General features: G+C 35.6%; 2 protein-coding genes across 3 annotated transcripts; both read right to left on the reverse strand.

The window, feature by feature from the left end:
* Positions 1-891: 891 nt before the first annotated feature.
* On the reverse strand, positions 892-2,319 carry LOC126622746 (two-component response regulator 24-like). The gene is made up of 3 exons (XM_050291481.1): positions 2,159-2,319; positions 1,364-1,634; positions 892-1,241 (listed from the first exon to the last, which is right to left on the reverse strand). The coding sequence occupies exons 2-3, from the start codon at positions 1,577-1,579 to the stop codon at positions 1,062-1,064; spliced, it is 396 nt and encodes a 131-aa protein (XP_050147438.1). The 5' UTR covers positions 1,580-1,634; positions 2,159-2,319; the 3' UTR covers positions 892-1,061.
* A 5,667-nt stretch (positions 2,320-7,986) lies between these two features.
* Positions 7,987-17,446, reverse strand: LOC126622727 (CLIP-associated protein-like). 2 transcript variants are annotated; one of them, XM_050291460.1, is made up of 21 exons: positions 16,767-17,446; positions 15,843-15,998; positions 15,666-15,728; positions 15,468-15,536; positions 15,152-15,305; positions 14,413-14,574; positions 13,982-14,079; positions 13,456-13,530; positions 13,286-13,354; positions 13,083-13,168; positions 12,866-12,983; positions 12,667-12,765; positions 12,235-12,583; positions 10,262-11,982; positions 9,911-10,012; positions 9,346-9,450; positions 9,181-9,255; positions 9,033-9,101; positions 8,811-8,879; positions 8,563-8,664; positions 7,987-8,437 (listed from the first exon to the last, which is right to left on the reverse strand). In XM_050291460.1, the coding sequence occupies exons 1-21, from the start codon at positions 17,097-17,099 to the stop codon at positions 8,276-8,278; spliced, it is 4,236 nt and encodes a 1,411-aa protein (XP_050147417.1). In that variant the 5' UTR covers positions 17,100-17,446; the 3' UTR covers positions 7,987-8,275. The 2 variants fall into 2 exon arrangements, with proteins under 2 accessions (XP_050147417.1, XP_050147416.1); XM_050291459.1 differs by having other exon boundaries at positions 10,262-12,066; positions 16,767-17,445.
* Between the last annotated feature and the right edge of the window lie 6,158 nt (positions 17,447-23,604).

A 23,604-nucleotide genomic window follows, 5' to 3' on the forward strand; every position in this document is an offset into this window, starting at 1 on the left:
CATCCCTCTCTCGTGGATTACTCTAGAACCTTCCCTAGCCATCCTCTCACCAGTATTCCTTTTTTTTTTAGTATTCCTTTCTCTCTCTCTCTCTCTCTCTCTCGATGAAAAAGGAATTGGGGTTTTGCGATTGTGTATGGTTGTTGGGAATGGGGATTGGGTGGTGGAATAAGTTGGACTTAGGGCTAATAGATGAAGAGGCCCTCGACCTACATTTGCATATGCTTATGACGAACATCCATGGCCGCAGCGGCTGTGTCTGGATCAGAGGTGGTGGTTTCTGGTATTTTGCCTATCAATTCAACGGGCTCTAAAACCAAATTTGATTTTAAATAATGGAACTTTGTGCCATTAAATGTTCTTCAATCTCTTTTTGATGAAGTAGATGAACATCACAATCTTTGATTCTTTGTGCAACAGCAACTTTCATTAATAGGAGGAAGAAGTACAAACAAAAACAAGCCATAGATGAACTGAGTTTTTTTTTTTAATTGAGAACAAGTATGATCAATTCTCTTTAATTTGTTTATTCTCTTAAAAAATAGACAATAATTTTCTTTTACTGAAAAAATCAAGTTTTTAATCTGATACTTCACCAAACGTATCATTAAGTAATCATGTCGAGGGTTAGACTCATTTCAATGTAACAAAAAAACAAAATTCATCAAGTTGAAGTTTTTAGTCCAAGTGGTTTGAAGGAATCGAAGTCCGTATTTCTTAACATACATGAATGTGATTCAAACTCAATTTCATAGGTTAGAACAGTTTAAATTTTAGAATATCACATTGTAAAAGAAATATAAAAAAAAACAAGTGGCCTTTCGTTCATATTTCATGACCAGCCGCAGCAACACACCAAAGGAACAAAATTAAGAAAGAGCAAAGCGTATGTAAAAGTAAAACTTTGTCATATATATATTGATTAATCGGCTGCTCTCAATTGTTAATCACACTTAAACAATAATGATTTCAAGAACTACTTGATGGTGAGAGGGTTACATTTAAGTACATGAGCTTTTTTCCTTTCTTAATACTAATGAATCCTTGAAATAATAATTAATTCAAACATGGAGATTAACCTTATGGAGGATGGAAACTAGCTTAGCAGGAGTTAATGGTTTCTCTTGGTAATCATCTAAGCCTGCCTCTATAAATTCTCGCGTGTCTTCACTGAGAGACGAATGCGACGAAACACCTGCAATCGTACTTCGAATTCCCATCGCACGCAGCATCCTCGTTGCCTATAATTCAAAAGCAAAAACAAAACAAACAAAAAAATCAGTAGCATTAACAGGTAAATTTAGAATAAACTTTCCACGATTTTATGTCTTTATTTACATGAAAAAAAAGATAAGAAATTTACCTCAATGCCATTCATGACAGGCATGTCCATGTCCATGAGAATAAGGTCAAAATGTTTCCCAGAGCAGTGGACATCAATGGCTTCTTTCCCGTTCCCTACAACCTGGTTTTCTATGCCAAAGTTTTCCAGTAGTTTGTGGTGAATTCTTTGGTTGACTATGTTATCGTCTACAACAAGCGCCATCATCTTCGTGGTTGCATTTTTGCTCTTCAACATTTTTGTTCTTTCAAACTTGTGTTTTCCAACAGTTTGTGGTGAATTGTTTGGTTTCCTGTATAACACAGCAGCAGATAATGTTAAAAATATGCGTTAATTAATAGCTTAATATACGAAATCAAAAAAAAAAAAATTGTGTATATATAGAAAGGAAAGCAGGCTTGCCTTCGAAATTTCCTTAGCAAAAGGAACCAAAACAAAAGACCAATATTTTCAGCATTAATATGCACAAGAGTGGTTAATCTTAGGAGGTCAGATACAATTTGGAGCCTTGAAATATTCAAATTATTTCCTATCATGAGTTCTTTCACAGGTGTAATTCAGTAATTGTATGCTATTAATAATTATTTTTCAACTTGCAAAAATTGGTTGAAACTGCATTCTTGTTTATTACAAGTAGTATTACCACACTAAGGGGGGAGGGAGGAAAATTTAAACTCGGACGCAGTAAATTAAAAAAGAACGCCCTATCAACCAGGGCAATCCGCCAAAAGACTTTACATTGTTTTCTAAGTCAAGTGCTAATTAAGCCAAAGAAAAGCCAGAAAAAATTGTCTAAGACAAGGATTTAGTAGGTACCTTAAGATAAAGCTGAGATTTCTGCAAGAGATGTAAGAATGGTGAGACTTCTGCTATGATTGTGAGGCAGAAGATAACGCAAAAAGCTGGTTTTTTCTACTGTTGTTCCATGGTGCAATTTCAATCTTTTTATAAAAAAAACAGCCGCGGAAACTGGAGAAAAAGGATCCTCTACTAAAAACCAAAAAAAAAAAAAAAAAGGGAAAAAGGATGAAAGTGGCCATGTGGGGATACACAGAGTATCACTTGGATTTAGTTGAAAATCTCAAAAATCTAAAATGGTGATTCTTTCCTTAATTGTTGATATGCATAAATCAGACGCTTCTACCTTCTTTCAGGACATCTTTGCATCATTTGAATTATGTGTATGACAGCAAGGTAAAAAGACAGAAGATTGTTGTATACTTATTGGAGATGTGAGTTAGGTCGGTTGATAAGTTTAAAGGTTAGTATTGTTCGTTCTCTTACACTCAAGTTCGAATCTTCATCTTCATAAATTAGATCATAGTGATTTAGATTTTAGAATATCTTGCGTTGTAGCATTTAATAGCCCCAAATTTGCTTTTCGTATAATTTAGTAAACCAAATCAGGAAGTACAAAGATATTACCATTGCCATGTGATCCAACACGGCATTCAACTTTCATACTTTGAAATTTTACCTTTTTTGGTTTTCACTTCTTTAGGAATCATATCAGCTTCTCGACTGGAAAATGAGTCTGAAAAGCCATTGTCAATATATATTCGTAATCAAGAATATCGTTTCTTAAGCTGCAGGTTTACTATGAGATCTATTTTCTTTTCTTACAACAAGATTCGAATTCAAGACTTATCATTTTTTACCTATTTTTCCTAGTACACTAACTAGCTTTTAGTTTTTAATTGTATTTCTTCACCTATTTTTAAACAAATTGTTTTACGTGAGATAGATAACGTATCATTTTACGTTACACATCAAAATATTTAGGGTAAATACAAATTAAGTGTGAGTGAAACATGATGCGTTTACCCTTTGAATGTAAGCAAAACACGTGACACATAGTGTAAGTAGAACACGTGACCAGTGTGTTTACTACATAATAACGCTCTGAGTGTGAGTGAAATGCGTGATGTGTTTACGCTCCGTGTGCAAGTGCAACACGTAATAAGTCATGTAGATAGCAACGTTACAAGTACAAAAGAAATCGTAGGGGCTTACATTTTCTATATTCCTAGTAAAAATAGCAGTGCTAGTAGTTTCTCATCTTTGCTGTTTTGGTTGACAAACTTTGCGAAAAGACATGCACAACTCTGCGTGATCATTATGTGACATAAATGGTGATGGTTATATGTCACTGTAATTGGACTAAATATATATTGATGCCATAAACCATTTGTTGTTTGGCATGACAAAATTTAAAAGAAAAAAGGCGCTCACAACTCCATCAGGTCATTAGGCGTCTGAAAATGTGTAAAAAAAAAATTAAAAAAAAAAAAAAAAAAGCTGATATGCCCTTGATCAATGATGAGAAATTTTTTCCATCACCAGCTTATATGCAATCACCGATAAGAAAAAACAAAATGCGTAGTCTTATACAATCAATGATAGACAAAATTATCTCGTGTATTCAGCAATAGAACCGCACCACATGGGGGCTTAAAAAGGAAAGAAATAGACTATTCATTCTATAGGCACAAAATACACTGAACAAAAATATTTTTGGAGAATTTGACGTGATTGTGTGAAAGTCTAGTAGATGAAGTTATTTTTTTAATGATGGTCCCAAATATGATTCTAAAATGTCAATACACAGCTGTGCCTTTAGCATTTTCAACTTTTCACCACCAATATATACATGCTTGGATCATATCTTGTTTTGGGGTTGTAGGCACACTGGTAGAGTGAGTTTCTTGTGTATTTCATTTAAGAGGCCAACATACAATTTTGGCACTCTTTGTGTTTTTATATCCAAGGGGCAATCTCAATCAGATAATATAAAAATAATTCGGTGGATTGTTATGAATCTAGAGACCAAAGAATAGTTTTCATGTTGTGATTATCCTTGTTATTTTAGAGAGGCCAACATACATGTTGTCAAGTTTTGTCAAGATTTCCTCGGTGTTATTTTTCATGGACAAATTTTGTCAATATTTCATAGACGGACAGTGGTGAATTTATGATTCGCCTTGTGGGGTCTCTGTGTTAGAGATCTAAGTTTTTTAGATAGAAACAAAGCACGAAGGGCGCAAAAAAAAAAAACATATTGACTGAGGCATTTCGCGAACACTTGATGGGCTTGTTGTCGTCACCTTAACTAAGTTGCACACGTGTCAAACGATATTGACATATGTCGGAGCAATCTGACAAGTGTTTTGTCCATGTAACCTGCAAGAGGCATAGTGTCAAACATACAAAAAGAATCTTCAAAGGACTTCACTTATACTTTTCTCAAACTCCAAGTGATCTTGGGACCACCTTGGTCCCAATGTACATCTGCCACTATAGATGGATTTGCCACCTATTAATCAACACTGATATTGTCGTAAAATTACATTTATTAACCTCGTGCTAGTTACATGTATGGCGTTCTATCACAAAAAAATACAGCGTTATTAGTATTGAAACCATTCATTATATATCATATCTCCTATTAACAAGTTTTGGACGCATGCATTTTTTTACTTTATTCAACAAATTATTTCACACCAAACGTAAGAGTTCAGAGAATAGAAGAATAAAATAAAAATACTTGTACATAGTATGGAGAACTTCTTCTCAACATATTATTAGTACTGCTATATATATATATATATGATTAACTTTAAGAAATTTCGCGGAGGACTGCCATTGATGACCCAGAATAATAAGCTCATTGAACTAAAAACCCGAAAGGGAAGGTCAAGTAAAATTTAGACGTCCAACAACATGTTAAATCATAATAGCACGTTAAACATCATAACATAAGAACCAAGGAGGTTGAAAAAAGGATTAATCTTTCCTCATGAACTCAATTGCACATACTTAGTAATCATAAATCTAGTTAAGAAAACATATCCCTTCCAAGTCCAAATTAAAGAGAAACGCGTTCATTCATGGAGATTCCTTTGTAGGGGTGTTCGGTTTTGGATGGTGGTTGTGTAATGCAAATTAGGTCACAGGTACATTACCGATAACAACATCCTCGAGGAGAAGAGGACTAAGAAGGTGGGGATAAACCAGTAGATTAAATGTAGTCCTGAGATTGCTCCGTGGCCGGGTTTCGTCACTTTGATCAGTGACCAGACGTATATCCCCACGAGTGAAGCGCTCAAGATCGAGATGAATAAGGTGTAGGGATGAAGAAGAAGATCGTTTTGAATAGTCCTGTGACAAACTTCATGCTTATTTATTCCTGTGGGAACCTGTTGAGTATTTCTGTGAGAAACGACATGTTCAATGAGTAGTGTGAGATTTTTTTTTTTTTTTTAATTTTATTTGTCGAAATGAGTAGTATGAGTTTGGTCGAGGATTTCATTTAATTTTTTTCAAGAATTCAAACTCAATAGTACATTGTAGATTTGGTATGAGAAAACTATGAAATATATAGGCTCACACAAAACCCTAATTTATAAGGGAGAACTAATAAAACGTCCTTCAAAAATGTCCTTAAGCAACTTTTCTATTATTAATGATACCCTCATGAAATGCAACTTCCTTCATTGTTTAGTACAAAAATGTCCTTAATAATAAAGAAAGTGTCCTTAGTAATTAAAAAAAAGGTAATGTTAGGGTGATCAAATTTTTAAATCAAATTATGTGGATGAAGATTAATGTGGTTATTTTCTGTTCGTGACATATCATTTGGTTTGCAATTTTAGTTTAAAATTTTGGTTTCCCTAGCATTATTCATAAATAAATGTGCTCTTAATGATAAAAAAAAATTGCCTAAGAATTTTTGAATAAAAAAGGGTTTTACGAACAACATTTTATTAATTTTCTAAATTTATAATGATTTCTTGTGCATTAAGGACCTTGTCTTTCCTCAGATCCAAAACCAAACCCTAGTTATCTCGCCTTGCAATCTCTTCCCCTTTATAAGGATTTAATGATTCTTTTCCTCGGACAAATTTTTTAATATATTATATTATGTTTTTAATTAGGAGATTATTATTAGTACTCTAAAAATCTCATTATGTATCCTCATAAGTGCATTTTTCTTTTTAAATATAAAAAAATTGAAGTACAAAGTGAGATTTTTTGAGTCTCAGTATCGAATCGCTTCAATTAAAGAAGAAAACCAAAATGGTATAATATGTCAAATAGATATATCGCTTTCCCTTTCTTTCCCCACAAGCCATCGCAGCGGCGCAGAAAAAACCAGTAGGGGGGCTTTATTCATGTGAAAAAGAGACGTGGGGAGGACGTAGTACCGTTGCCCAATTACAATCATCCAAAAGAGCGTCCTGAATAATATTAGGCGCTCGACCTTCAAACCGGAAGAGGATTCTGAGCTCAGGATGAGAATCCTCCTGATCACGAAATCCAGACCGTTCAAATTTAATTCAACGGTTACAATTATTATAACTTTTAGAGAGCTTCCTGTTTGGAGCCGTTGGATTAAATTTGAACGGCCCGGATTTTGAGATCAGGAGGATCCCCATCCTGAGCTCAAGAGAGGATCCTCTTCCCTTCAAACCACTCCAAACACACTTCATTAGTTAAACTGTTGCTGCCAGTTAGAGCTGTTATTAGCATTTCGAAAAAATTCATCATACAATTATTAGCACTTTAAAAAATTATCATGCACCGCATCCCAAATGTGTGAAATGTGGTACCGTTTGGTACGTGGGACGAGACATAATGAAGTGGGACGAAGCGTTCCATCCCACGTTTGGTGCGCCTAAAACGGGTGGAATACGCTATTCCACAGGATAAGTTTTGGGTGATTTTTCGTTCCGTCTTCCCCCTGAAACGACTTGTCCCACCTCTGTGGGACACAAATTTATAACATTTTAAGACAAAAATACCCCTTGTCTTTTTCAATTTTTACACCATCTAAATCATACAATAAACCCTAACTATCATCTTCTCTTCTATGCCGCTGTGAACTTCTTCAGCTTTGCATCTCCCCTTCGCAACCTTCCTCCTCATCCTCTTCTGTGTAGCCTTTCTGTGAACTTCAGCTCTGCATCTCCATTCCAAGTTCGATCTGATTGTGATTGTGTAGCCTCTCGGTCTCTCTTTCTTTGTATTATGTAGTGCTTCGATCTGCCCAATACTACATCTGCAACTGAAAGAAAAAAAATTTGCTTCCAAGAGGTCCTTTAATTAATTTTGATGTAAATTTGAAGTGGTATTATTATTCTTTTCTGATTTGCTTGTTTCGATTTCATTCACACCCAGTTCCTAATTCTGCTGAATTCTTTGTATTTTGTAGTGCTTCAATGTCTTTGTATTCTTTTCTGATTTGCTTGTTTCGATTTCTTTGTATTTTGTAGTGCTTCGATCTACCCAATATTACATCTGCAACCAAAGATCCGCCTCTGTTTATCTGCTTCCACTCCCCCTATTGAGCTTGTTTCGATTTCTCTGTCTTTTGGTTCCATTCTTCATCCTGGGCACCAAACACATAACGAAACAACTCTCCCGTTCTGTCCTGCGCATACCAAACATAACATGGAACCACTTTTCCGTCCTATCTTGTCCCATCCTGTTTGCGTACCAAACGGAACATGCAAGACCCAAACACAGGAAATGTAAACAAAATCATGGAGAATGCAATGTTACATTTTTTGGAGTGTCAGTAACAACAACCGACCAACATATACTATGGCCAAACAGAGAACAAGATGTACGAACTCATTACGTAATTGAATGTTAATTCCAAACCCTATGCTTTTTATATATAAACGCTGTTTGGGAAATTTTGATTACAATAAGTCCGCTGCAACACTAATGGCTTCCCACAAAATGCACTCTTCGGGTCTTCCACCTCCAAACCAGACGAACACGAGAATTTGACGAAAGAATAAGAAAATACAAGTGATGAAAACAAAATTATAAAAAATAAAAAATAAAATGAAGTCAAAAGGCATTCACACAATATACAAAATACACAAGAAGATGAACAACTCCACCCAAAACCCAAAATTCCTGCCGCTAATCATGGTTGGCGTCAATTGAAGTGCCCGTCCTGGCCTGTGAAATTCGATTAGCATAAATAGTCACCAGCCGTAACTGTGTGCTGTTGAGCCCCTCCAGGTATGGCAAGAATGCTTTTCCGAGCATGATGTATATATCGACTAAACAGAAGACAACAGTCTGCACAACATAAAATGAAAAAAATTCAGTCATCGGCGCCAGAAGAATATATGCTGAAGCTGAACGTAAATGACTCCCACGGGCCAATGTGTAGTTTAAGGGACCAGACAAAAAATAACCATTACCTTGCGAACGTCAGCACTCTGGTTTCCAAACGCTTCGAAAAGTGCAGGCAAAAATGATGGTAGCTGAGCCATCAGTTCCTCTTGTGAAAGCCGGCCCACAAGCTAACAAATCGACCATAAGAGCCTTATCAAGATAATAGTTGATAAAAATTACGCATGAAATAGGATAACTCCTAAACTGAAATTGAATGTGCGGAATCGATATTAGACATCAACTAACACAGCTCCAATACATGGAAGCATAATACCTTTGTCAAACAGTTGATGCAAGTAACAAGAATTTTCTCATCTTCAGTTACCAACAGAGGGACAATAACCTGCAGTATCGACAATTGACAGCATGTTAAACAGTAATCACAACAAAGTACAGGGGAAAGAAGCCAAACATAACTCAAAAGTTTCTGATATTTTCATTTATTTTTCACTTCTAAACAACTGGATTAGTAGGGAGCTGGATCATAAATACGTACACTTAGGCATCTGAATGGATCATACTGGGCCAAAACGATGCTCAAGCAGTGCTCAGATTCATTTGAAACCTGACAGGAATATAGAATAGTTTGAGCCATGGAAAACAGTGCAAGCCCGGAATAAAATAATTAAAGCAACAAAATTTACCTTGGGAACTACATCCTTCGTAACATGAAGCAGTTTCTCAATTACGATCTCAACAGAATCTTCCATTGCATCTTTCTGGAAACAAATGAAAGCACCATCAGGAATACAATTTGTAAGAGCTAAACAATTTCCAGGCATTGCATATCCGAAAAAATAAGTACAAACCTGGTTTTTAAGCATTTCGACAATCAAGGAAAGAGAGAGTTCCCGAATCGAGGAATTCAAATCATCCAACACCTCAAGTACAACAGTCAAAATCTGATTGAAGTACTGCACATGCACCACAGAACATTCATTAATATAAGATCAAGTAAACACATCACAGAATTCTAGTTTTATACCCAAAAGAATGTGTATATGTATGTGGTAATAAAATTTGTTTCCTCATCCCATTGACTTCACTGTGCAGTCAACAGACTCAACATTGAAATCCATGTCTACATGACACATTTATCAACTATTAAGTCAATTCTCAATGCTAGTGTGATCCTGAAAGCTAACACCATTTCAAAGCTACAAAATCTATGACATCAGACAAGCATTCTACAAATGAGAGAGTTAATACAATAAAAATAAGGATATGTTGTAACAATGCTCAACTTCTCAGTTTCTAACTTATTCAAGCATTCTCTCGCTGTTTTCTTATCTTCACAGAAATGTTAAATAATTTTTTAAAACTTACATACATTAAATAAGACAGAAAACGTTTCACGTCTCAGGACTAACAAACCTTGGTCCAAACAGAGTGGTCATTAGCTATGGAAGCATCAATTAATTGCTGAAGTGCACCACGTTTGCTTGCTGTAGGGCTTTCCTCAGTTCCATTGCCGATCTATACAGACATTCAATCAACAGAAAAGAAATAATACAACGTTAATGCCCCATAAATGGTAAAACTACATCTATATATTTCTTCTCACAACAGTTGACCGTATAAAGAAGTAGATTACTGGTGCAATTATCCAAAAAAAAGTCATCATGATAATAAAAGCTTAAAAGGGTAAAATGTTCGGTACCAAAACAATGATAGTAAAATTTCTCTAAGGAAAATTTTGAGAGCTTATTAAGCCAAAGAACTCACCAGATGAAGTATTTGAGGAATGCTGGGACCTGATTCTGGTGTAGAATTAACCTTCAAAGCTGTAAGATTATAATGATTAGAGTCCAAGTCGGTGGAAGCTTCACTATCATGCCCAGTACTCTCAGCAACCCCTATATGGTCCAAGCTCATAAGACCATTAACATCTAGGCAAGTAGTAGACAAGCCTTCTAAATTTGTTCTACCATCAACTTTATCCACTGGGCTACTCCAGGAGCCCAAGTTCTGACTCACAGAATTCATAGTGTAAGACATATCCTTGAATTTTGAATTGAGAATATCAGTGTTGGAACCAGTCTCAAAATTCTGATACAAGTTCTCCCGTGTTTCATCAGAAGCTGCTTGACCAATAGTACTGGTGACCATGGCCGATTCTTGGGTTGAACTCCACTTCCTGCCACCATCAATATCAACTGAACCAGCAGAATACCTCCCAACAAAGTGACTCTTCTTTGAGGCACTAACATATCCTTCTTCAGAAGATGTTCCAACTACATCAGATGGATCATAAGAAGATTTAGGGCGCTGTCGCTCTTTCTTGTTTTGCAAAAAGTTCATAAGGTCCACTTCAATACGAGGAGTGTACTGTTTCAGGGCCCTTCTCAAAGAATTTTGTTCTTCAACTGACAAACTAAGAATAAAATTCAAGACAGCTACAGAATCAAAGTGGGAGTAAACAGATATTATGCACGTAATGGCTGCCTCCTTTAGTTTAGTATTTTTATCATGGACCAATGGCGCCAACTTAGAAAGCCATAATTTAAGGATGCCAGTATTACCAGAACCTTCAGGATTCAGTGAATGCTTGTTAAAAGAACTAATGGAAAACTCAATAACAGCTAGTTTGGCCTTTGGTGATCGCTGCTCATCTAGTGAACGGAGCAAAGCAGGCAAGAGGGAATCTACGCTGTAAGTTTTGCTAACAATATCCAACGTTGTCGAGCACGGCTGCCTAACTAACTCCTTTGGGTCAATTAACCGTGAGAAAACGTGGGGTAGGATCCTTTCCATGTAACTTTCAAAGGGCTTACGGCAAGATGGAATAATATCTGCTAGTGTTGAAAGAGCTGCCTGAGCAACTTTATGGTGGGGATCATCCAAGTGTTGGAAAAACAACTTCATTACTTTCTCAAAATTCTGAATCACTTCTTGAATTCCCCTTGGGCCTTGCTGCAGCAAAGATCGTAGATAATTAAATGCAGCAACCCTAGCATTCCAGTCAGACGATGGATTCAGTCCCTCACTCAAAGCATCATTTAGAGATGTGGGACCTTCTACATAATTGGACATTTCCCCAAGTGAGAGTTGACTATCATCAAAACTTCTCCTCCTGCCTGCGGACATCCTTCCAGTCACATTCTTCCTTAAGAGTGGCCTTTGGAAATTGGGCACGTGATTGCTATTTGAATCCCTAAAGTTCCCATCTCTGTGAGACGTGTCATAGTGCCTATCGATTTGAGAGTTCATGAATCGTCTAGCCTCCCTAGTGTCATTGTTCTCTTCAATGGAACCCCTTTCATGGGTTCTCTCGGAAGGTCTCCTCATTGCGTATGACGAAACAGTTGGCATAGCTTCTGCCGATTGATTACTGCGATATGACGATTTACCCGAATCTTTGGAAGCTTGAATTTGTGTAATGATATCAGACAAAACCAAGCCACCATTGCGGCTACTACTTTTATGGATACTTGAGGTAGTTGAATCTGCCATTAAAGAGTTTGAGAGATGATTAGAAGCTGGGGCAGCAGCAGGGAATGGTGGATCACGAGATGATGGAGGGTCAACTCCTGCACTAGGGGCAAAAAGAGAACAATTTAGCCGCTCACAACTGAATCAAATTTGCTAAATTGAGCAGCTAGTTCATTCCCAGAACTATCTAATGACTCCGTACACTGAATTTTACAAGTTGTATTGTAATAAAAGAAAAATAATAAATAGGCAAAGTCATTAGGTACCTAGATCCAGGCTTGATGACCGGAGAGTTGAATTATGTTTCTCAGACAAATCCAAACCTCTAAGCATGCTTTCAATTGCACTGACCTTCTGTTTGCTTGCATGCAACACACTTTCCAGACTACGTTCAGTACCTTTACCAAGTGACTTTGCTTGCGACAGAAGTAGTCCCGAAGAGATAGAATTGCCAGTTGATAAACTTGAACTTCTATCCATTGCAACAATAGCTGCAGTTCCATACCCAGGCAAATTTGAAGTAGCAGAAAGCTGGGGAGTATGTGACACACCCCTATCACGAACAGAAGGAGAAGCATGACGCCTATGTACTCCCCCATCCTCTTCATTGATTAACTGTGCAAAATTGTAAAGATTAAACAATGACTTCTCCATAAAAATACAATACAATCATCCTTGTGATAAAGAAAATGTCATACCCTTTGAATAACAGGATCAAATAGAGAAAATAACCGTCGGGAACGCTCTGGCCATGTTTTCGAGAACATTCTATAGCACATTCTTGCAGTTGATCGGACCTATAAATATACACAGGAAAGTTCCACATGTGAATCCTAATACATCTGAAAACTCAAACAAGTCAGAACAAAACAATATAGGAATCCTTAATTTGAATACCTCACTCATTGCATCTGCCACACAACACCTTATTAGATCCTCATACAAATCCGCTGATCGCTGTATTTCAGGTGCATCAGCCCAATACTCTAGTATCAACAGTGCATAATCACAGCACCTACAATTCAAAATATATATTAATACATGAAACAAAAAATAAATAAAAAACGCATAACTCTGCATCTGCCTGCGTATGAATTGGTCTTGGGTGTTATACCTTGCACGAAGTATTGCATTACGGTCATTCTTTGCACAATCAGCAATACGAGGGAGCACGCGAGCAACTTTACAATTACGCAACATCTGAAAAGCAAAAAAGATAAAGTGCCAAAATCCTGCTTTAAAAAGTTGTTTTCTTTTACTCGGAAACAAACCAAAAAAATAAAAACTAAAGTAAAAGACCATTAGAGTTAGAATTACCGTTTTTATGCAGTTATCTGCAGACTCTGCAATTACAAGTACAGTAATCACAACCAGCTTGAAAAGAACCTGGTTAACAATATGATAAAAATAGTTAAAGAAATTTATCACTTGAGGATTTTCTTTTTGGTCAACACTTGAGGATTGATTTTGGAAAAAAATGAACTTACTGGAATGAACACCTCCGCACATGTCTCAAAATCTCCTAGTAACTCCTTTGACAAAAAGCATAACAGATGGCAAGCCTAAGAAGAAGAAAAACTAATCAGCACCCCAAGGCACATGAACAAGCACAAAATATTAAGAAGGTATGAACAGCTGCCTTTGACATTTGTACCACAATCTATGCAAAGTTTGCAAGAGTTAAATGTCTAATCCAAATATCTCACTGACAACTGCAAAGAATAGCAAGAACTAACCAGTCTCTGCCTCTAATTTAATACTTTGTTTAACTGTTTTGGGTAGCATTTTATTATAAATATTCTTGAACTAACTAGCGAACATTTCCAACAAGAGATGAGCTAAAATACAAATTGAAAAATGGTACATCTATAAAATAACAGCAAACTGTTCACAACAGAAAGCTGCAGGTTACTAAAAATTTGACTGTGAACTAATCTCCTAAAAGTAGTTTCTGGGGAGCAAGAATAATTCCATAACCAGGCACATGAAAAATACAAGAATATGTTAGCACACCTGTTTCACTATGCTGGACCTTCGATCAGATAATTGTGTGCTCAGAGGCCCAACAAGTTGCTTCAGGAGTCCCCGGAAACATTGGTAGTCAGCAGCACCTACATGTATTTATTAACTCGAACTATTACAAGACAATAATCTTTTTGAAGCTACAGCCATTTCACAGTTATATTACTTGTAACAAATAGATTAAATTTCAATTCATCAAAATGTGAAGGCAGTTAAGAAATGTGAGAAAAGAGGGAGCTGGGAGCAAATGATACAATACAAAAGAAAATTAATGAACATACGGAGGCAACAATACAATGGTTTTATCTAATCAACATCAGTTATGACACACAATAAAACGTTTATTGAACATGCATGTCTGCCCAGGGCAGAGGGGCTAAGATGGGAATGGTAAGAAATGCAAGAGAGTGGGAGAAACAAACCTCCATATACAAGTCCTTCAATTCTCTGCATTGCAGCAATGCGAATTGACCAGTCTTTCTCTGGTACAAGGGTGGAAGCAATTTTCTCAATTTCCCTTATTAGTTCCTTTTCTGAATAAACTTTAATAGGGTCTGCGGCTTTTTCAGCAGCATCAGTTTCGGCTGCATGGACAGAAGAGAATAACAATTCAACGGTTATCAATTATTTCAACATCTTAACAGTTCCACACATAATGCAAGAATATTTCAAGCAAAACTAAATCCAATTACACAACTATATGCAGAAATTCTTTTACAATATGAGAATTTTACCGTATAGGCCATTTTTTACGGTGACAATATGTTTCAATAGTATCCAGTACCAACATGTCCTAGATATGAAATTGCAATGTCAAAAATCTTTAATTCTCCACATCCCATCTAAATCTAGAAACCAAAATTACGATGGTCTTTCATCATATGGTATAAGGAATAATTGAACTGGCTTTCACAACTATAAATTAAGGCAAGGAAGTATTGTCTGGGTCATGAAAACTTATAATAAAAGCTTCAAAATTTGTCAGCATAATGTTTATATAAATGCACATATGTCAACTACAGTTTGTTTTTTTTTTTGGTTTGATGGGCCTCAGGTGTCCCCCTTCCTAGGGAACTAAACTACAGTTAATTTATCACTGAATAAATTAGTAGGTACGTAATCTCTTGAACTTCCCAGAATTGATGGGCAAAGCATCCTAACCTCCAAAAAGAGACGCCTCCCTTGAGGAACTTTTCGCCTTTGGACTACTTTTCTTGTGGTTAAGGTTCACAGGCTTCGCTTCTACAGCACTAAGTCCATCTGACGAGCGAATCTTAGGTTCAATCCTCTCTAACCTCGCATTAATATCCTTCAGCTGCAGTTACACATTGTATAGCAAGAATGAAACCCAAAGAGCAACCCGCATCATATGACATTCAAATTAGTTTGACAAAATTACGAAAAATGATCATTGTACTTGAAAAAAAAAGGGGCAAGGAAATATATGAAGGTAAACTGCATATTATTAGACATTCACCATAGACATAGGAAGGTGGTGCCTCTGAAGTTCATCACGGAATTGAGGCCCTGCCTGCGTATACATCTCCTGGAAATACAAAAGAAAGCATAAATAAGAACAATAGTCAGACGAGACGAGGTTGTAGTCTTACTTGAGAAAGTATAAACAGAATAAGTCAAACTCAAAGTATAAATCCAAGACTGCTAAGTTACTAACCTCAATGCATGCTATAGCTGCATCCCTTACACCAGGATTTGGATCACTTAACATCTGTAGAATCTAATTATACAAAAACATAGCAAACTTTAGTTTGTTTCTCACAAGTATATGAACTGGTTAGAAAAAAACAGAAAAAAAATTGATTGTTTTATTCATAAAATTCAACAAACATACCGGAGGAAGTATAGTACGCTGAAGTGGAAGTTCAGTTGATGCAAAAAGCCCAATTGCTGAGGTGACCGTCCGCGCAAACTCTTCTCGAACTCTCCAGCTTTTGTGCGCCCAGGCATAAGATCCTGCTCTTTCAACAATGATTGTCGGAGAAGAAACCTGCAGAAAGAAAACAAGATTTGATACTTTTTAATCCTAAAATGGTACAACGATTTGTGATCAAACCAGGATACATACTGATATTTCAAAGAAATCAGATAAAACTACAAAGGCCCTATTAAGATCTCCAGCGTCTGTACGCACACAAAGAAGGGGCTCACAAAAGTACTAATTGCATTAAGACAAAGACTGAAATAGTGAGCCATACTAAATATGTGTTGCGGTATCGTGTTGTAAAATGATGAAAATGACATCCATTATCTAACATAAACGGTTCAAATCTAGGACGCACACCTACTGAATCAGGCAAATACTTTTGTACTAATGAAAACCCATCTTATCATTTCTTCATGCTATTCACAGAAACTTCAACTTCAAAGTGGTTCAAGTATTTGTACGATACGGGTCACTAAGTCTGTTATCCATTTGCGCCACAATAATTGAAAATTGGATCATGTCTATATGCATTAGCAGCAACCTGAAAACATCAAAGTGCAAAATTGAGGTATCTATGCTATGGTAAGCCATACCCGCACAGCAAAACACCTCTAATAGTTCTCAATTGGTCTCTAACCATATGCTAAAATCCACAAACCCTGCTGGCCAACAATTTCATTCAAATTTTCAAGTGCCATTACCATGTTATCATCTTTTCAGAATGAATCTACAAATTAGAAGCCTCGACGATTTTGAGTTTATTATTGCATTGCATTTGAGAAAATAAGACAAAATGCAGAGTGCAAAGGAGGAAAAGAGTAAAAGGCACACCTCCATGAGAGTAAGCAGGAGCCTCCGAGCGGCATCGCGAACGGGCTGTTTGCCATCGCCCAAACGCTCGACGACGGCGGGAACAAGCGCATTGAAATGGAGCTTGAGGTGGTCGCCGGAGAGCACGGCGGCGGAGGCCAGTGCCTGCAGAGCGCCCTGGGAGACTCTGAAGTTGTTGTCCTTGAGAAGATCCAAGCAGCAGTCGACGAGCGACGTCACCTCCGACGAACTCAGGCTCTTTCTGGACGCTTCCAGAAGCTGATGCAGGCGCTCCACTCCCGCCATGCGCTCCTTGGTGTCCTTGGCACGCGCGAGCTCCAGCGCTTCCTCCATCGGAGCAACTTTAGGGTTATCTGGGGGCGTGATCTGGTGCGGTCGGGCTCAGATCTGGTGAATTAGGTGCCCAATGAGGGCATAAGATAGAGAGAGAGAGAGAGAGAGAGAGAGAGGTGGCGTTTGGAGTTGGTGGAGTGAGAGAGCGAGTGACTGAAAGCGAAATGTAGAGAGAGAAAGTGAGGAGAGAGATGCGGAGGAGGATGATTGTGGCTGAATTTACAGGGTCTTCCCTCTCTCTCCCGAGTCCAAAGGTTGAAGACGATGTTTGGTTCGGATTTTAGAGAGAGAAAGTTCTAGAGAGAGAGAGGGAGAGGGTAGTTTGGCTTTTTTGCTTGATTGAATTTGAAGGAGAAGATGAAGAAACGACAATATGGTTGAGGCTGGTTCGAGACTTTACCCCTGGTTTCTATTTAATTTACTGTTTCTACCACTGTGCTCTTACTAGTCTGTGTAGTTAGTAGTTACTAACTTACTACAGTGACCTGTCACGGTCTCTGTTTATTTAATATTTTTTATCTTAATTTATTGTTTTTTTTTTAACATAAATATTTTATTAATCAAATAAATTGAAAAACATCATTTACTCACGTAACCATGTCTGACACACTCCGATTCTAGAATCAAGGCGTGTTGCTCGTGAGTTCCCAGAAACAAAACCTTGAGGGCATGGTCGGGGCCCAAAGTGGACAATATCGTGCTACGGTAGTGGAGCAGACCTGGGAAGTGGTCCGCCCAGGCTGGGATGTGACAACGTCTAACTAAATTTTTTGATGAAATTGCAAAAACTAACACTACTTCGGCAAAGAAGTCATCTTATAAGACATCACGAAGATGTCTCTTAGCCCCAGTTTGGGGTTGAGGTGATTTTAAAAAAAGCTCCTATGAAAAAAAGCTGGGAGTGTTTTTGGTGTTTGGTAAACTTAAAAAAAAAGGCTTATTTTGGAAGCTGCTGTGAGAATAAGCTGAAATCAAAGGAAAAAGCTGAAGCTGCAATTTGTAGCTTTGGAAAACTGGCTTTTTTTCAAAGCACATAGAACTACAGTGCTTCTTTAATGAAAAGATCCACAATCAGACTGCTTTTTTTTCCAAAAGCACTTTTACAAAAAAGTTTACCAAACACTCTGCTGATTTATTTCACAGCCGCTTATTCTCACAGCACAGCCGCTTATTCTCACAGCAGCTTTTTTTCAAAGCACAGCAATACCAAACCAGCCCTTAGTCTTTCGTCAGGGAACAAACGAAAACAAAACCACAACAAAAATGACACAACACAAAATAAACTCTTCATAAAAAGAGAGCGACCACAACCACAACCATAAAGGCTTTCATGGACAAAGCAAGAGAGTGACCACTACCAAAAACAACAAAAGAAGGAGAAATATTGTTGCCTGCCTCAAAGACCAAGAGTCCACGACGACTGGTTTTTCTTTTCTTCTTAATTTTTTTTTCTTCCCTTGCGGCTAGGGTTTGTTGGGGATAGATAACGAAATTAGTGTTAAAATGGGTTGTCTAAATTTTTTGTTAAATCATTTACAAAGTGTTAATTTTGGCATGTTGAAATGATATGAACTTTGTCTAGTTTTATTTTTAAATCATTTACAAAGTATTAATTTTGGCACGTTGAAATGATATGAACCTTGTTTTGTCCAAATCTAGCTGCATGGTTGCGAGATGGTTGACTGAGCAGTTGATCGACTCAACGCTTCGGCCAGCACGCTCACCTCCTTCAACCATATAAATATCTCGCACTTGGAAAATTTATGAGCTTTTCAAATATCATGCTGACAAGAATTTAATATATCATTTCATTAAATTGTAGTATTATTTTGGTCATTAAACAAAATATTAATGATTTAACAATTATCATGAATTTAATAAAATCCTGATGAGAATTGTGCAATATTTTAATACCATTAAACATAGAAAAAAAAAATATATTTTAGTACCATTGCACCAAAGATACTGTAAAAGATAAAAAATGTTGAAAATATAAAGGAAAAAGTTAGGTTGAGACTGAGGTGATGACATTATTAATTATTAATGTATTATTATGTATTAAGTCTTTAAGTAATTAAATGGTAGTTGTGGATTGTGGACTACGTCATGGGTTCAAATTATTCTTTAATTTTATATAGAATTTTTTTTAAATGTTATACAAACTTATACATTTTTTTTTTAATTTGTCATACGAACTAAAATTTTAAATGATTTGTCATATTAATTTTCTAAAATAATTAATTTGTCATCTCACCTAACTATGTTAAGTTTGTCATCCAAAACAAGTTTTTTATTTCGGACTTTCAAGATTATTTCGAACTTTTGAGACCTTTTCACAAGTTTTTTATTTATTTTTTATTCTTATACATACATAGATATATTTACAAATGCGGTGGGGGAATAAATTGGTTTAAGTCTTTTGACCTCTTTTTCACAAGTTCTCTACTTCTTGTGCCCAAAACTTTTAGCTAGTAAAAAGAACACGTCGGGTTCATTTCGAAAAATTATTATCAACTACTAAAAAGACATTAATCTCACTAACATGAATTTTAACTAATTTAAAGCGTTGAGAATTCAACGCAGTCATTCATGTCCATAAAAAATGAAGTTGAAATGTTCGAAATAACTTTGAAGTTTCCGAAATAATCTTGAAGGGGAGTGAGGAATTGAAAAGTAAAAAATAACCTTTAAAATAACTCATGTGGAAGCCACATGACTTATTTTGGATAGAAAACTTAACGGAGTTAGAGTGAGATGCCAAATTAATAATTTCAGAAAATTGATATGACAAATTACTTAAAATTTTAGTTCATATGACAAATTGAAAAAGGTGTATAAGTTCATATGACATTTCAAAAAAAAATCCTTTATTTATATAAATTTAATGTAAATTATTGTTTGTCAAAAAAAATAACAAGTTTCAAATGAGTAAGAAAAACTCATTAACAAAGACCATCTTAAATGATCAAACTACCGTAGTACCTATGTTTAAACACATCGATTAAACCATTCAACGATAATAATTAACGGGTTGGTAAGTGAAAACTAGACACCAAATATAATGTAAGTTATAATCTTCTCGTTAATACTCAAAGGTTCTATTTCATTGCATTTGGAGATGTTAAATTTTAAATATAAAATTTAAAGACAAATTATATGGCACTTTGACATCTTTTAAAGTTTTTCTCTCCACTCGATATGTCAAATTAAACTATTATTTTATTACATTAAACTGTTATAATACATATTTAAAACAAAAACAATAATAAAATTAATAAAATACATTTAATAATCAATTAAAACTTTTTTTGAAACTACTGTCAATTTTGGCTTACATGTATTATTCAATTCACCGTAATTCACCTCCGCGCTCTAGAAATCAAATTTGAATTATTTGATGGAAAGAACTTGGTTGCTGAAAAAAATCAACAACAATTCATGCGGATCATCAATCACAAATGGACATGTGTTCAATATGTGATTAAAAAATCAATTACTTAAACACGTGTCCATCTGTGATTGGTGATCAGTAGGAACTGCTGCTGATTTTTTAGCAATCAAGTTCTTATTTGATCCTCTTGATGAGGTAGTCAGTACTACGATTTTCAGTCCTCCATTGTGAGGAATGGGTATGATGAGAAATTAGGACTCAACCGAATGGTGGAGGATTTGATACTGAGTTGCTCCAATTTGGAGGTTTTCGAGCTTCGAAGCTACATTGAGCTTGATGGTCGTTGGAACATCTGTCCCAAAAGCATTAACAGGCTAGCCATACGATCGTGGAATCAATCGGACGGTTTCGGTTGATTTCCCAAACGTTTCTTCATGCAATTTCGATCCCGATTGGGAATAAAGAACAGAAGTTATAGAATACAGCTTCAACAATTTTCAGTCAATGAGGGTGTTTAAGTATTTTCACGTCAAGTTTTGATTAGAATGATGAAAAGTTATAATGGTTGGCTAAAAATCTATTCATGGTAAAAATTACGGCTAATCTATGAATTTCTCAATATTTTGCAAGAATGATCTATGATGTACGACTTGAAAAATAGACAATTCATGTTACTGAAGTTCGTTGTGGGGTAGATCATGATGAAATTTCAATGTTTATTAGAATATAATGTTTGTTGATTTCTTTGAACTGAATTAGATGCCTTAAACATTTCTAATTTGACTAATATTTTGCAAAAATGATCTATGAGGTGCAACGTGAAAAATAAACAATCCAAATTATTTAAATTTGATGTAGTGTGGGTCTCACAACTATTTTCCTTAAGGGCATTACATGTAAACGAGTTAATGTTTTGTTTCCTCATTTTCTTTCGTTACAACGAAGCAAATCAAATCAAATCTTCGACTTGACCTAGTATTTTCGTTGGTACGATAACACATTAAGAATTGGAAAGTAACATTCACGAGGGATGAAAATTCATAAGATGTTTAACAATGGCTCTCACAAGGACCATGGTCCCATATATCAACTACAAAAATACATGAAAATAGACAACACAATTAAAATATTAAATCAAAAAAGGAGAGACAATTACTTGTGGTTGTTGTCCTGCATCACCAAATTGGTAGGCAGAGGAGATGAAAACCGAACTAATCAGACAGTGGCTCATGTGACATATGATATGATTGAAACCCCTTTCAACATTCATGTTTATTTTAGTCATTTACGCAGGGACAAAGCCAGAAATTTAACTAAGAGGGGGCACCTTAAAAATTTTGAGCTCTTTTTTTAGACAAATAAAGCTAGTTCTTTTACAAATGCTGAAAAAAAAATTACAAAATGCCTAATTTTATTACTCTATTGTCTAATTTTGTCTTTAATTGTTGACAATCAAATGATCATTTGTACTAATTAACCAAATACATGCAACTCAACAAGGTTTAGACATTAGTGCATGAGAAAAATATACAAGACAGAGGGGCATTTAAAAACTAAAAGAGGGTTTTTTACAATTTTAATATGATTAATTGAATAATATGCAAAGTATAAAAAATGGGAATGATTAATTAAATAATTTATAATGGGAAAAAAAGGATGAGAGGAGGAATGTGCCCTCACTGAGCCTTACCTCCCTCCATCCATGCATTTACGATTTCATGATTCAAAACGTGTTTATTTGGTTTGGTATGAACACAAAATTTTCACCGAAATATTAGTTTTATTTGTATATAGCGTTTTACCGTAATGATGGAAATCAATCATGTCTATATACTCTTGTGTTGATTCAATCCTCACTGATCGTATGAAGCTGCAATTCCATGAAAAAGTTTATTTTATTAAGTAATTTGATTTCTTAAAGATTTGCTCTACCGTTGGTGTCTTAGAAAATAAAATATCCTTTGTTTTTTTTTAAATGTGGAAATAAATAATCAAATGAGGAATATTCTTTGTTTTAAATTGCAGAATCCAGGCTGGGAAATTTTTGTTCCGCGGTCACCACCTTACGTGTCCTGCTTCTGAAATGATGTTATTATGAAAGTAATTTTTTGTGAATTTTATATGAAATTGAACGGTTTGATTGCCCTTCATTGTTTCAACAAAAATTCTTCACAAAATTGGTTTTTTCTTTAATATAATTATAATCGGTGATAATCTTTAGTTTTTAGTTTGTATCAGACTGGATAGCTAGCTATATTCAAGTCTCGAAGTATGTTTAAGGAAAAAATGAAGTATTCTTTGTTCAACTTGAATATAAAAGATAGATTATTCATCGATAAAACTTATTCATTTCAATTCACACGTAAATAGTATGATTAGAATATGTAAGTTGTTTTTTTTTTTTTTTGGTATTCTAATTTCGTGGTAATACCCTCAAAATGAATAAAGCTATTCACCTCTACCTTCAACATTCGTTGAATTTTACAAGTTATCAGATCAAGTTCAGTTTTTGAAACCAAACAAAGCCATTTATGCATCTCGTATGAAAAATGCTACATAACCCAACCTTTTTTACCAGACAAAATTCTAAGTTACATAATCTACACGTAGAGAGATTCAACTGTCACGACCAATTAACTTAATCCACACATACGTCACATGGCCAAACTTAAATTTGAGTAGAACTGCAAGTTGGATTGAAAATTCCGATCCTGACCAACCATTTACTTGGAAATTTTCCGACCGACTCTAAATTAGGAAAATAGGTTAAAGGACAATTCATTTGGGACCCCATGTTTTATCTGCCAGAAAGTCCTGCCCCATGATGATTAGAGACGATGCAGCCAAAACAGATAAGAAGCTTGAACCAGATAATGAGTAACTAATTGTTAGTTCACGGGTCATTTATCACAATATGATGATAATCTTGTTGTTAATTGAGAGGATTAGGAAGGAGATGACAATTTTATTAGAAGAGAACAAAAAAAGCCCAACTTGATGACGAAGCCTAGCCAACAACCCCATTTTCAACCATTGGACAGCACAAAACTGAAAAAAAAGGATAAAAAGTGTTTTTTTTTTTTTTTTTAACAAATGTTATTATTTACACTAAAA

The sequence above is a fragment of the Malus sylvestris genome, chromosome 5, assembly GCF_916048215.2.
Source record: "Malus sylvestris chromosome 5, drMalSylv7.2, whole genome shotgun sequence".
Taxonomy (NCBI): Eukaryota; Viridiplantae; Streptophyta; class Magnoliopsida; order Rosales; family Rosaceae; genus Malus; species Malus sylvestris.

Coding starts and splice junctions, on each gene's coding strand:
- LOC126622746 (XM_050291481.1), bottom strand. CDS start 1,579: ATGTTGAAGAGCAAAAATGCAACCACGAAGATGATGGCGCTTGTTGTA. Junction 1,242..1,363: donor CTGTCATGAATGGCATTGAG/GTAAATTTCTTA, acceptor TTTGAATTATAG/GCAACGAGGATGCTGCGTGC.
- LOC126622727 (XM_050291459.1), bottom strand. CDS start 17,099: ATGGAGGAAGCGCTGGAGCTCGCGCGTGCCAAGGACACCAAGGAGCGC. Junction 15,537..15,665: donor CAGCTATAGCATGCATTGAG/GTTAGTAACTTA, acceptor TTGTATTTCCAG/GAGATGTATACGCAGGCAGG. Junction 8,665..8,810: donor GCATCAACTGTTTGACAAAG/GTATTATGCTTC, acceptor TCGATTTGTTAG/CTTGTGGGCCGGCTTTCACA.